Source organism: Amblyomma mixtum, chromosome 10, assembly GCF_055824585.1.
Source record: "Amblyomma mixtum isolate Tamu chromosome 10, ASM5582458v1, whole genome shotgun sequence".
NCBI classification, from domain to species: Eukaryota; Metazoa; Arthropoda; class Arachnida; order Ixodida; family Ixodidae; genus Amblyomma; species Amblyomma mixtum.
In genome coordinates this window covers 7,199,966-7,215,048 of record NC_143021.1, presented here as the reverse complement: position 1 = coordinate 7,215,048, position 15,083 = coordinate 7,199,966, and the positions used below count along the sequence as shown (strand labels likewise).

The 15,083-nt window shown below is 49.4% G+C and overlaps 1 protein-coding gene across 2 annotated transcripts in view; it reads left to right on the top strand.

Annotated features, from left to right (window-relative positions):
• AGO1 (protein argonaute-1) overlaps positions 1-14,108 on the top strand; it is a 46,855-nt gene extending 32,747 nt beyond the window's left edge. For both annotated transcript variants that reach the window (XM_089563994.1, XM_089563995.1), the window contains 2 exons: positions 1,663-2,294; positions 13,564-14,108. In XM_089563994.1, the coding sequence (XP_089420120.1) occupies positions 1,663-2,294; positions 13,564-13,672 (741 nt within the window). In that variant the 3' untranslated portion in view covers positions 13,673-14,108. The remainder of the gene's footprint in view (positions 1-1,662; positions 2,295-13,563) is intronic.
• Positions 14,109-15,083: the final 975 nt, after the last annotated feature.

The window sequence follows — 15,083 nt, the reverse complement described above, 5'->3', positions numbered from 1 at the left end:
CCCTGATCTCGAAATTACCAGTATGCGAGGCCACAAATCTGGCTGTAGTGCAGGTAAGGGAAGGAGAGGCCGTCTGTGAGAAAGCATGGCAGTCATTACTGGGCAAAGGTCTCGCGTCAAGGGAGCCATGCGCGGATTCTCGGAATAGGCCTTGCGAGGATGCCCCCCACTGCTGTGTCTTGTCAGAGATGGGAAACTGTTCCCACCCACGAGTTGTGCGGCAGCAGCTGTGTTCGGTGTCACCGAGATGTCCACCAGGCAGTGGGGAAAGCTGCATGCTCCTCAGTGCAGTGCTGAGCTTCTCACGCCATTGCTGCAGCTGTGCAGGTTGCCTCAAGTGAATGTTCGTGGCTAGGAGCTTCCATTGTGCTCTTGGAGCATTGAACTCTAAGCGACTTCAGCTGCCTCAGAAGGTGTTCCAAAGTGACTTTGTCCATCATGATTGCTGCATTCCTTAAATTTATTACAAAATGTTTTGTTTCCATAACATGAAAACAGACGTACAGTAAAAGCTGGATGATTCGAACCATGCTAATGCGAAAATGGGGATAATAATTAGAACTGCTGGCTTGGTCCTGGCCAATGCCCATGTAAATCATGGTGTTGCACACTCGCTTATTGAGATGTAGCAGGTCTTGCACCGGTTAATTTGAATGGGCTCCTGAAGGGAGGCAGTGTCCAGGTATCACCGGCACGGCAAGTGATAGACTAAATAGCATACTCTATCCTGAACACCATGATGCTGAGTTGCTTGTGCACCTCTGATAAGTGCGGCAGGCGTGACGACGAACGGTAGGCATAAGGTCTCTTCGATTTGCAGCACCAGCTGCACCAGTTCAAGGGGTGCAGCACCGTCGTCCTCGTTTTTCTGGTGCCGCACGCGCCCTCTGCACTTTTCTCCTCGTTTTGTCAAGGTGCAAGCCTAGTTCTGCGCGAGTTCTTCGCCGCCTTGCACTCGGTCTGGAGGTAGTGCTGGAAGTAGTGCAGCATGGCGCTCCTGCACTTGGGCCTTCGTTTTGCCAGTGGCCGGTGCGCGCTAGTGTACGGGTTGTTGAAGTGGCGCTGCACGCTCACGTGACCGCTTGGCACCGCTGCAGAACTAGTACGGCCAGTGCAAGCCAAATCGAAGAGACCTATAGTATCCGTGAACAGTCACACTGCATACTGAGCTTCACGCCAGCCTGCATCAGCCAGACAACGGAGCCCAGCTGTGCTGATTGGCGCGTTTCGCTAGTCTTATCTATCCCCATTTTTTTCTTTCCGCTTCGGTGCTGCTAAGTGTTTCAGCCTGCATGGCTCTTCTGTTCTTGCAGTGAGGCAAAACTGTGCACTCGTCACGTGGCATTTGCAGTTTGTGTGGTGACCTTACCTTACACTCGGCGCTGCTGCTTGGGAGGTGTGCGATGCAGTAGCGGTGGTGCTTGAGCACTGCTAGAAATAGCCATTGTCACACCGTTCTCATCGCAAACGCAACTGACCATTGCCCAGTCTTTCACGAAATAAATTTGCCGTGGTGCAAGCTGTTTTGAAGGGAAATCGACCGCACAGGACAATAATTCAAAGTTTCTATGAATGCTTGGAACGCGTAGATCTCGCGGTAGAGAGACGAGTTCTCGAGACTCCTCCTTGGTGCACCTGTAATGGTGGCCGTGAAACGCGCAGGTGGTGGGCAGCATGGATGCGCACCCGAGCCGGTACGCGGCCACGGTGCGAGTGCAGCAGCACCGGCAAGAGATCATCCAGGACCTGGCGTCGATGGTGCGCGAGCTGCTCATCCAGTTCTACAAGTCCACCCGCTTCAAGCCGACGCGCATCATCTTCTACCGGGACGGGGTCTCCGAGGGCCAGTTCCAGCAGGTGCTGCACCACGAGCTGCTGGCCGTGCGCGAGGCCTGCCTCAAGCTCGAGACGGACTACAAGCCGGGCATCACCTTCGTGGTGGTGCAGAAGCGGCACCACACGCGCCTCTTCTGCTCGGACAAGAAGGAGCAGATTGGCAAGAGTGGCAACATCCCCGCGGGCACCACGGTGGACATGGGCATCACGCACCCGACCGAGTTCGACTTCTACCTGTGCTCGCACGCGGGCATCCAGGGCACCAGCCGGCCCTCCCACTACCACGTGCTGTGGGACGACAACCAGTTCTCGGCCGACGAGCTGCAGTGCCTGACTTACCAGCTGTGCCACACGTATGTGCGCTGCACCCGCTCGGTCTCCATCCCGGCGCCCGCCTACTACGCCCACCTGGTGGCCTTCCGCGCCCGCTACCACCTGGTGGAAAAAGAACACGACAGGTACGCCTCCCAAAAGGGAATCCGATTCACTCTCTCATGTGCTGGCAGGGCCAACACGTGTCTATCTAAATTCACCAACTGTGTGATGTCTGTCACCAGGTGTTCATATAGAATGTGGTCGAGAAGCTTGGACAGGATATTTAAGGCACTTACACTGCAGTCCAGGGGCGTTCGTGGTAAATTTTTTGCTTGTTTCGCACGTTTATACACCACGGGAAAAAAGGACTGTTTTTCTCAAGTCTCGGACAAACATTTTTCGAGAAAAAATGTGATAGGTAAAGTGTACAAAATGCATAACAATGATTGAAAAAGAATACACTTTCTAATCAATTTTATTTCAACACAAATACTTAATTTAAACAGTGTAAAGTCGAAATAAGCAGCAAATATATTAAAAGGGAACAAAAGATTGTGTTTACTGACAACTCACCCAAAAAAAATTTACTTCAAAATTGTAGGAATTACAAAATTCAAATTCTTTTATAACTTGGCATCAAAATGTAAAAGCTATGATCTGCTTCTTGAGCTAGAAATTTTTTCTTTACGCTCTTTGAAAAGGCTCATTTCAGTATGTCCTTGATATGATTTTTACAATCCGAGAAAAAAAATTGGAAGTATTGCATTATGTGCCAAAATAAAGCCTGGTAAGGGTGCTTTTTAAAAATACAGATTGTAACTAATGTCATTACAGGTAAAACAGCGAAAAAATTGCCGACGATTACGTTACTTTCTAATGCGAAATTTGAGCGCAGCTCATCAGCTGTTTCAGCTTTTTGATAGATTGAGTCAAAGAATGCGATCAGGACATGTATTTATGTAGGCAGGCGGTTCGCATTGGTGAACAGCGCCAGCTGTGCGCTTCGGCTTGGGTGTGCGGGAGAAGGCATGTATTTATATAGGCGGGCTGTCCGCAGTGCCGAACGGCGCCAGCTGTGCGCTTCGGCTTGGGCGTGCGGGAGAAGGTGGTGGTGTAAAACATTTATTTCTACTATATACAGAGGTATTGCTTGGACCGTGCCTGAAGGGCCCGGCCCTCACAATCACTAGGAGGGATCCCTAGTCCGGGACCCCTGTGGCCTCCGCGGCGGCCCGGGCTCTTGTCACCAGGGCTCGTTGGTCCTGGAGAGTTGAGCAGCCGAGCAGGGCAGCCTCCCAGTCCTCTCGGGTGGGGTGGGGGTGGGGTGGGAAAGCAGGATTCGCCGGGCATGCCCACACCATGTGATACGTGTCCGCAAACACTTCCCCACAGTGTGGACACTCGCCCGAAAAGGCCGAATTGAAATGTTTGAGCACTGCCGGGCACAGTACCGTGTTGGTGTAGAGGCGAAGTAGCCAACGTTCTTCTGACTTATTGAGGCCTTTACAGGGGGGTGGGTATCGGCCGTGAGCGTTTTGATACAGGAGAGAGATCTCCCGAAAAGTAATAGCCGGATTAAAATCAGTAGCCGGATCAGGCGGCGAGAGAGGCGATGCCCGGTGGTTAAGCGCGCGGGCGGTAGTGTCCGCTACCTTATTTCCCTCTATCCCCGCATGTGCTGGGGCCCAGATGATGGTGCGCCGGGTTGGGAAATCCCGGTACTCACATCTGTGTAAAATTTGGAAAGCACGATCTGGAATTTGGCCCTGTTCAAAATTGCGGCAAGCTTCTCTTGAGTCGGTGATAATGACTCGGGACGCTGGACCATGGTCTCCATCAACTTCCCCACACAAGAAGTGAGAGATATGGGCCGGAGGTTGTCAGTGCGGGAGAAGGCATGTATTTATATAGGCGGGCTGTTCGCAGTGCCGAACGGCGCCAGCTGTGCGCTTCGGCATGTGCGTGCGGGAGAAGGCATGTATGTATATAGGCGGGCTGTCCGCAGTGCCGAACGGCGCCAGCTGTCCGCTTCGGCTTGTGCGTGCGGGAGAAGGCATGTATTTATATAGGCGGCTGTTCGCAGTGCCGAACGGCGCCAGCTGTGCGCTTCGGCTTGTGCGTGCGGGAGAAGGCATGTATTTATATAGGCGGGCTGTTCGCAGTGCCGAACGGCTTGTGCGTGCGGGAGAAGGCATGTCTTTATATAGGCGGGCTGTTCGCAGTGCCGAACGGCGCCAGCTGTGCGCTTCGGCATGTGCGTGCGGGAGAAGGCATGTATGTATATAGGCGGGCTGTCCGCAGTGCCGAACGGCGCCAGCTGTCCGCTTCGGCTTGTGCGTGCGGGAGAAGGCATGTATTTATATAGGCGGCTGTTCGCAGTGCCGAACGGCGCCAGCTGTGCGCTTCGGCTTGTGCGTGCGGGAGAAGGCATGTATTTATATAGGCGGGCTGTTCGCAGTGCCGAACGGCTTGTGCGTGCGGGAGAAGGCATGTCTTTATATAGGCGGGCTGTTCGCAATGCCGAACGGCGCCAGCTGTGCGCTTCGGCTTGTGCGCGCGGGAGAAGGCATGTATTTATATAGGCGGGCTGTTCGCAGTGCCGAACGCCGCCAGCTGTGCGCTTCGGCTTGTGCGTGCGGGAGAAGGCATGTATTTATATAGGCGGGCGGTTCACAGTGCCGAAACGGCGGCAGCTATGCGTTTCGGCTTGGGCGTGCGGGAGAAGAGGTATTTATATAGGTGGGCGGTTCGCAGTGGCGAACGGCGGTGCTGTGCGTTTCGGCTTGGGCGTGCTGTAGAAGGCATGTATTTATATAGGCGGGCGGTTCGCAGTGCCGAAACGGCGGCAGCCATGCGTTTCGGCTTGGGCGTGCGAGAGAAGAGGTATTTGTATAGACCTCCTCCATGTTTGCAAACAAGTGAGGTGGCGCTGCAGTCGCTAGCAGGCTCGCGGTAGGCAAGAGGCCAGGGAGTGGCGTCGAGTTGAGGTAGCGCAGCGCCGGTTTTCAAGGCTTGTAGGCGTGTTTTGAGTTTCTGAGAACCATAGCAATGGTTGATGCTTTCAACTTAGTATTCCTCGAAGTACACACACTCGCATTGGCCATGTACGGCGTATTTCGCCACAGTGTATCGTACTTAGGCATTGAATAAAATGATAAGTTTTGGCACTAGCCAGAATGATTTTACCTCAGGACAGTAGTGAGGTAAGCACTGGCGTTTTTTCGGCAGAGCCGACGTGCGCTCACTATCTGTTGACACACGTGTCGTGCAGTGCGAAAAGTGGGGACAGCGTCGATCGTGTCCCGATCTCATGTCTTGCGTAACCGCTGTTTTTAGCCGTCAGATCAGGCACCAGCCAGGCCGACTTCTCTCCTTCTTAAACTGGCCGATTGATGAAAAGTTTGAATTCCTGAATTTATATTCTTTCCTAGCCCTGGGTCTTTGGTTTTGTGACGAAAAATATAGCAAAGTATTCAGTAGAAATTCATAAAATTACGGTTTTTTGATCTGTGGTCGTAAAAAATTGTGAGGTAATGGGGTTTCTGATGGTCCTTGCACGTCGCGAATTCTGCGGGTTTCCGACGACGGAGTACCACAATGGTAGCTTCAGTACGAAGAGGGATCAGAGGTTTCGTTGATTTCAGTGCCGCATTTCTTTGTCCAAAGTGAAAGCGAATAGGCTATAACAAGGGAGTGAACTCAAAGGTTTGTTTTGTGATCTACCACATTTTCAGTGATTGGCATCCCTCCCCCCTTCGTAAATTTGTAAATAATGGAAATAGAATGATTCTATTTGTCGCGAACGGTTCCAGATACGTAGAGATGTGCAATAAATGTCCCGATTTTTTTAATACAGGAGCAGTAGTATGTTAGTTATTTTTATAACAAAAGTTTTCATGTGACTATGCAAGCATAAGCACTGATAATTTAATAAAAAAAAAGAAGTAATACGGCCATCATAGAGAACAGGCCTTTGGGGACATGCTGGCATAAAAACTTTCCGCACTTTATACTTAATTATTCAAGACCCGGGGTGACTTTACGAGGGTGTTAATTGTAATTACCGAAGAACTGTACCAGGTATAGCTGAAAATAAAACGCATTACTAAAATTACCAGAGCAATTTCATATTTGCACCAAATTTGGTTACATATATCATGCATCAATAAAGAAAAAACTTTTCATTGCCTCATCCCCTGTAAATCTCGCTACGTGCTTTTTTGGTAGCCCGCCTGCGGTTGCTTCTTTCCAAACAGGCTTCGCGATCATGTACTACTTCAACTTATGACACATGCATGATGCAATGAAAGGGATGTGGTTTTTAGCACACTTAAAGTACGCTGTTCGAAGCATGGCAACGTGACCGCGCAATATTGTCACAACTTACCAGACTGCTTTCTACTAGAATCAAATGATCATGTCGGTCATGTTAAGAAACAGTTTCAAGAATATATTAAATGCCCTAAAACGCGTCATTATATTTTCGTATAACTTCTACGCACGTTAAAACATGATGTGCTATCAACAAAATAACGCAGTCGTTGATGGTGAATGACCTTGCCGGCGCCCGTGCACACCAGTGCAGGGTGATAAGTACGTGTGCAGCTACATGCTTTTTTTTTCCTTGCGCAGTTTTAAGCGTACCATGCTGTTGTTCATTTGAATGAACGCAAAAATTTCCCTGCTATGAAGTACGTTGACTGGCAGCGTCTGTCGACACCCAGACTTCGCGCTTTTACTACCGCGGCCCATTTCCTATTGCAGTATTTATTGCGAGAAACCTATTAAGGCTAATCTAATTTTCCGTTTTATGATACTACGTGGATAGACAACGACACAGCTGGTCAGCACATGCTACTTCTGCAGTGCGTAGCCACGATGCAGTCGCCGGTAGCTGCGGCACCTGCAGTAGGCACGGGCAGCCGGAACCAGTTTTGCCTACCACGCGAAAGTCGCTACTGACATCAGCGCCACCGCATCTCCGTGACGTCGCGGGGTGAAGGAGGTCTATAGGTGGGCGGTTCGCAGTGGCGATTGGCGGTGCTATGCATTTTGGCTTGGGCGGGCTGGAGAAGGCATGTATTTATATAGGCGGGCGGTTCGCAGTGCCGAAACGGCGGCAGCTATGTGTTTCGGCTTGGGCGTGCGGGAGAAGAGGTATTTATATAGGTGGGCGGTTCGCAGTGGCGAACGGCGGCAGCTATGCGTTTCAGCTTGGGCGGGCGGGAGAAGAGGTATTTATATAGGTGGGCGGTTCGCAGTGGCGAACGGCGGTGCTGTGCGTTTTGGCTTGGGCGTGCTGGAGAAGGCATGTATTTATATAGGCGGACGGTTCGCAGTGCCGAAACGGTGGCAGCTATGCGTTTCGGCTGGGGCGTGCGGGAGAAGAGGTATTTATATATGTGGGCGGTTCGCAGTGGCGAACGGCGGCAGCTATGCATTTCGGCTTGGGCTTGGGCCAGGAACGTGCGCTGCCCCGACTGCGGATCTGATTACAGTTGGCGATGGCGCGAAACGCTGAAACGGGCGCCAAAGAGGTTTACTCTAAAACTATACAAGCACAAGTAATGCTGCCATAAATTTGGCACGACTTCGATGTGAAAATAAAAAAAAAAGCATTGAAGGGCTCTAAAGGCTGTAAAAAAAAATGCATTGAAGGGCTGTAAAACATGCAGACTCTGTTCACTCAAAACAAACCGGTCCCCAATCTACTGCCGATGCAGTAGAATCGCGTGCAGTGGGGTTTTTTTGAGCGCGCACCGTCCCCTCGCTCTACACCATGCTTGGAGCCCATAACCTTCGCTTCAAAGCCATTTCAAAAATTCATGCCTCGTGGGGACACTATAATCTACACACAAATGACACCAGTTTCTGAAGTACAAACCAGATGGCACCGCAACACCGTAGTGACTTCACTGCAGCGCTCCGCTCGCACAAGTGTACCAGAAACTGAAAGCAAGACTAAGAGGCCAACGGTCCGAGCTCTGTTTCCGCAGTTTTGAGTGTCTGAAGCAAAATCCCACGATGCAGTATTGTTGTCAGAGACCTGCTACTCGATGCATCGAAAATATATGCTGGTGGTGCAGTAGAATCGCGTGTAGTGGGGTTTTTTCAATCGTGCACCGTCGTCGCTCTGGGAGCACCCTATGCTGTACCCTTTGGTTCAAGGGCATTTCAGAAATTCGCTACTCATGAGAAGATTCTATTCTACACAGAAAACGAAACCATAGTTTCTGAAGAACAAACTAGATGGCGCAGTGTCACTGTGGCAGCTCCATAGGAGTGTTCTGGTTCTCACAGGTGGGCTGGGAACAAGAAAACAGGCCAATTTTTTTGGGCTCTGGTCGCACAGTTTGAGCTTCGGAAACAATCTGGTGATGTAACATCATCGCCGGAGTCGCTGCTACTTGATGCATGAAAAATATAGGCTGCAGATGCAGCAGAATTGTGTGCAACGGGGTTGTTTGGAGCGCACGATATTCCGACGTTGACGCCTTGGTCGGAGTGTTCGACGCTGCACCCTCAACTGCAGACCCATTTGAAAAATTACCGCCTTGTGGCAAAAATATAAATTATGCAGGGAATGAGAAAAGTCAAGTGTGTGAGCAACAAACCAGATGACTCGGCCAGTCCTTAGCGGCCGCGGTCACGCTGTCGTAGTAGTATGAACTTTTCGATCACCGGTGATCGAAGCATATTGGCGTGATAACCAAAGGGGTAGTTCGAAAACCTGGAATATTTGAACTGCCAGCATGGGCCTGGCCAATGCCCGTGTGTAAGGCTATGTAGAACGTTAAGTTGGGCGAGTTGGTATAGGTTCATGGTTGAAAAACAGCGCACAAAAGACTAGACACAAGAGTAAAGGCGACGACAGGACAAGCGCTGAACTCACAACTAAGGCTTTATTGCGAAAACCTGGGTATATAAGGAAGGCATAATCATGAAAACAAAATTGAACAAACAAAACTATGACAATGATAAAACTAGTGTCCGCCCGAAGCCCACAATCTGCCAAGAAACGTGATCTCGTTATCACTTAAAGCAACCGAAGGTTTGCTAACGCAGCCCCGTTGCTCCGTTGCGATGAAGTATGCTTCTGCTACTTCCCGCGTGGTTTGATCTCTGTGAGAATACAACACCTTTGCTTGGCTTAACAAAGCAGTGCACTTTTTCTTCTTGCTTTTCATCACTGCGCACCCCTTACAGTGGGTAACAAGATAAGATTGGTCATTGCCTTTATCTAAATTGTTGTTGTGTTCTTGCAAACGCTTATTCAAGCAACGGCCGGTCTGTCCGATGTAGCGGGCTCCGCAGGAAAGGGGGAAGCTGTAGACGACACACGTGCGGCAGTTGACAAACGGATCCGTGTGCGCGACACCGCAACCTTTTTTCTTTTTCGACACTTTCTTCCTTTCTATCGCAGCACACACTTGTTTAAGCTTGACAGGAGCAGACAGCAATACATGGACGTTGAACCTTCTTCCTACATTTTTCAGTCCGTGGGAGACCTGGTGCAAATATGGCACAATTGAGGTGCTTTTCTTTTCTTTTTCCGGACTGTTGAGTGGTGCATTCAGGGCCATCTGTCGCTTGAAGCACTTAAGTAATCTTGAGCAAGCCCCGTTCACCATTGCATCTTGGTAGCCGGCATTCCTTATCCTCATGAGTTGCGATTGGAAACTGTCAGCAACACCGTGGTGGCAGGATTTTATCAATGCACACCTCAGGCAAGAACTTACAATGCAGTTCTTCACCAATTTCGAGTGCCCCGATTGAGAACTCAGCAACGGCTTTACAGACCTTGGGTTGTATTTCCAGCAGACATGCTCACGGGCGAACCGCAGTTGCAAATCTAAATACTGTAGTTCATCGCTTACGGGCAACTCGAAAGTGAAGAGCAATCCAGACCCGCACTCTTTAAACACTTTGACGATGTCAACCACACTCGCATCGAAGCGATCGCGTTCAGTGAAAACCAGATAATCGTCCACATACCTAACGGTGGTGTGATGCAGTCCTGTCAAGTTCTTTTCAAGGTCCCTGTCCACATACATCAGGAAAATTTCACTCAACACGGGAGCAACGCTGGACCCAATGCATACTCCAGCTTTCTGCGAGTAGAACTTGCCCTCCCAGCCTACGAAGGTGGAACGTAGGCTGGGAGGGCAAGTTCTACTCGCAGAAAGCTGGAGTATGCATTGGGTCCAGCGTTGCTCCCGTGTTGAGTGAAATTTTCCTGATGTATGTGGACAGGGACCTTGAAAAGAACTTGACAGGACTGCATCACACCACCGTTAGGTATGTGGACGATTATCTGGTTTTCACTGAACGCGATCGCTTCGATGCGAGTGTGGTTGACATCGTCAAAGTGTTTAAAGAGTGCGGGTCTGGATTGCTCTTCACTTTCGAGTTGCCCGTAAGCGATGAACTACAGTATTTAGATTTGCAACTGCGGTTCGCCCGTGAGCATGTCTGCTGGAAATACAACCCAAGGTCTGTAAAGCCGTTGCTGAGTTCTCAATCGGGGCACTCGAAATTGGTGAAGAACTGCATTGTAAGTTCTTGCCTGAGGTGTGCATTGATAAAATCCTGCCACCACGGTGTTGCTGACAGTTTCCAATCGCAACTCATGAGGATAAGGAATGCCGGCTACCAAGATGCAATGGTGAACGAGGCTTGCTCAAGATTACTTAAGTGCTTCAAGCGACAGATGGCCCTGAATGCACCACACAACAGTCCGGAAAAAGAAAAGAAAAGCACCTCAGTTGTGCCATATTTGCACCAGGTCTCCCACGGACTGAAAAATGTAGGAAGAAGGTTCAACGTCCATGTATTGCTGTCTGCTCCTGTCAAGCTTAAACAAGTGTGTGCTGCGATAGAAAGGAAGAAAGTGTAGAAAAAGAAAAAAGGTTGCGGTGTCGCGCACACGGATCCGTTTGTCAACTGCCGCACGTGTGTCGTCTACAGCTTTCCCCTTTCCTGCGGAGCCCGCTACATCGGACAGACCGGCCGTTGCTTGAATAAGCGTTTGCAAGAACACAACAACAATTTAGATAAAGGCAATGACCAATCTTATCTTGTTACCCACTGTAAGGGGTGCGCAGTGATGAAAAGCAAGAAGAAAAAGTGCACTGCTTTGTTAAGCCAAGCAAAGGTGTTGTATTCTCACAGAGATCAAACCACGCGGGAAGTAGCAGAAGCATACTTCATCGCAACGGAGCAACGGGGCTGCGTTAGCAAACCTTCGGTTGCTTTAAGTGATAACGAGATCACGTTTCTTGGCAGATTGTGGGCTTCGGGCGGACACTAGTTTTATCATTGTCATAGTTTTGTTTGTTCAATTTTGTTTTCATGATTATGCCTTCCTTATATACCCAGGTTTTCGCAATAAAGCCTTAGTTGTGAGTTCAGCGCTTGTCCTGTCGTTGCCTTTACTCTTGTGTCTAGTCTTTTGTGCGCTGTTTTTCAACCATGTGTAAGGCTATGGCACCGGGAGCTCGCTAATCTGGATGTTGTGGGTCTTGCACTAGTTATAATTCAAGCCGGCTTTTGAAGGAAAGCTGGGTGTAAAATGATCGGTACAATAAGAGGTCATGAAATAACCGTTCGAAAACCTGAATTTAGGCATGTGCGATCATTGGTTCTTGGTTTGAAGCGAATTTGCAGTGAATAGTAATTTTCTTTGAATAATTTCTAAGCAAATGTAATATGTCTGGCGCACAAAAAATGTTCAATGCCACATTAGCCATTTTCAAAGTCTTGTATTTGTGAAACACAAAAGGCCATTGCATAAAATAAAATAATAATGCATTGCGGCTCTGTCACACATCTTGAAGCTGTGTCAACTTTGTGCAAAGGTCGCCATTGGAAATTGGGGCAGCCGACCAACATGCAGTGCTGACGTATGTGTGGGTTGTGAGATGTACAGTCATGGTCAAAAGTAACCAGGCTGCATGGTTTGCTTCTCATTTCTATAACAGAGCCTTCACCAAAAAGTTCTTTGAAGGTGAGAACAGGGGTCCTTCTTAGCATACAGAGATTGACACAGCTTTAATATAGGACTGAGAAGAAAAAAAAAACGTGCAGCCTGGTTACTTTTGACAAAGACTGTATGTATGGGACGTCCAACTCCTGCTGGTCTTGCTTGCAATTGGGGCGTTCCACAGCTTTCAGCCTGTTTATGACGGAACAGCGCAAAACACCGGGACAAGAGACAAGCGACAAGAGACTTAGGCGTTCACTTCTCACTGAACCTTTCTTGGACTGCTCACATAACCACCATTGCTGCCAATGCTTCACGATCATTAGGTTTCCTGCGCCGCAACTTACAAAACACTACTGTTAATGTGCGTAAACAAGCCTATATAACTTTTGTTAGATCTCAGCTCGAGTATGCGTCTTCCATCTGGTCTCCTCACCAAAAGTACTTAATTGACATGCTAGAAGCAATCCAAAATAGGGCTAGTCGATTTATTTCACGAAATTATAGTTTTCAATCAAGCGTTACCCAAATGAAGCTGGAACTTTCTCTCCTTCCATTAAGAACTCGTCGAGACATAGCCCTTTTATCTCTGTTTCACAAATTAATCCATGCCACTCAGTCACCTTTATCGCACCTGCAACGACCCTCTTATTCATCAACCAGATCGCACAATAACCTCAACTATACGCGCATTTATGGCAGTACTCACGCCTTTAACTTTTCTCCGCTCCCACGTGCTATATGTCTATGGAACGATCTTCCAAACTGCATTGCATCGCAGCGCAACCACGGCACGTTTCATAATCATCTGGTCAAACATTATATAGATAACACCTAGCACGTTTTCTTTGCCCGAGTCATGCCTGTTTTTTTTTTTGTTTTTTGTCACACCCTGTTTATCAGCCCATTCGCCTTCCTGTGTATTTGCTCATGTTCTTTTTTTTCCCGTTACTATTATGTCGTATTTATATTCTATTTTTTATTTAATGTTTTTCTGCATGTATTTTGTACTGTCGTGATAATTTGTAATCAGCTTTTAGAATGTAACAGTGTTTGTTTCTACGCATTTTTGGTTTCTTCTAGCTACTGTTGCACATATATATTGCTCCCCCCTTACTCAATGCCTCCCTGGAGGCCTGTAAGGTACCTGTAAATAAATAAATAAATAAATAAGCGTTGCCTTACAACTGATTTTTATTTCGAAGAAACACTGATTATTATACCTTATACCTTCTTTGTGCTGTTCCGTCACAAATGAGTTACCAACATACCCAAGCTGCTGTCCTGGCTGATTTCAACCATTGTTGTGCTTGGCTATGATGACGGCCAGGCATGCCGCTATAATTCAGGAATGGTCCTTGAGAGCTGCACTCTGAAAGGAGATATCGTGCTGCTGTTGCTTACTTACGGGGCCGTCTTGTGTGTTACAGTGGCGAAGGGAGTCACCAGTCGAGCAACGGGGATGACCGGACAGTGGTGGCGCTCGCCCGTGCGGTCACCATCCACCCCGAGACCCTCAAGGTCATGTACTTCGCCTAAGGCGGTCTCGCTTCCCCTCCCGGGCGGCCGACTTGCCCCGGCCGCTCCCTTCTCTGGCCGGCTGCTGGCGCGATGCCCACTGCGACCCAGCATGCCCCGAGGGGACTCAGAGGGGGAAGAGGGACTGCACTCCGCCGTGCAAGGGATTGCCCCCAGGGTACTCTTGACGGGGCTCCATGGCCCAAGACCCGCAAATGCAGCCTACCGGCCACTGCTCCTGTGCTGCCCGGGACTCTATCTTGTCTTCACCCCCGGAGGAGGTCTTCTTCTGCCATTCCATCATCCACCCCACTGTGTCCCGGGTGGCTCAACGGAGTGGCCCACTACTGGTGGAAGGGGGGGGGGATGCAGCTGGTCTTGCTCCTCGCCATTTCTTTGCAGAGCCTCATATTTAATTGTGTGTGCATTGCTTGCATAAATCCATCGTCACCAGGGACCTGTGGAGCCCTTTGGCCGCAGTGCCTCTCTTTCTCTCTTTCGATGCCAGGAAATACACCAAATAGCTGAGTATGTGGTAGCTCCCAGCCTGCCATTTTCTTTGTGCGCGTGTACGCATGCAGCTTTTGTGTCTCACCCGTGAGGTGTGGTGTGTGACGGTCACACGGTCCACCTTGAGATGTGTTCCCAGAGGTGCAGGGGCCCCGCGCCTCCCGCCCTCCCTGCCCCAAAGGGGTTGCCAATGGCCGCCACTTGCCACCACCCTGCCTTGGTTGACAGTCACGCACAGCTGTCCACACTTGCCTGCAGTCTCTGGATGTGAAGAGTGTTACCAACAACAGTGTGGGGGAATGTCATTGTTATAACTGACTACGTAACTGTTTTGCATAAAAGGAGGCCAGGAACAAAAGTTTTAAATTGGGCAGTGAACAAAATATGGCAGCTTGCTGTGCTCATTGTCGGTCAGTATTGCCTGCTTTGTGCCGACGCATCTTGATGGAGAGCCCCTCTAGCCTTGCTTTCAGATTAAGAGGAAGGAGTTGTGCACCCTTATGGAGTATGTGGCAGGGTGGCATTGTTTGAGCCCATCTGATGGGACAATGCAGTGCGTTAAACTGCCGAGGCTTTCTGGGCAATCAGAAACAGCTTGAACTACTCCAGGCCATCTAGTACTGTAGCCGTGCGCATTGGGAGCCTGAAGAAGCAATCGAGGGGGGGAGGAAGTAGGCATAGGGGTTTAGTTGGCTGAATTATATCGGTGCGGCGCAGTTATTCTTGGTGGTGATGTGGCATCGTAGCTATTTTCGGCGAGTGCACAACATATGATTACGTTGCTGTCACTGGCAACTGTCATGAGTGTATTGCTCCAGCTTTATTAACTGATATGGACCGTAGCTGTTCAGCAGCGCTTGTTAAGATACGGGAATGCATACTCTGGGCACTCAGTTGTAATGGGGGGAGCAGTTGCGGGAAG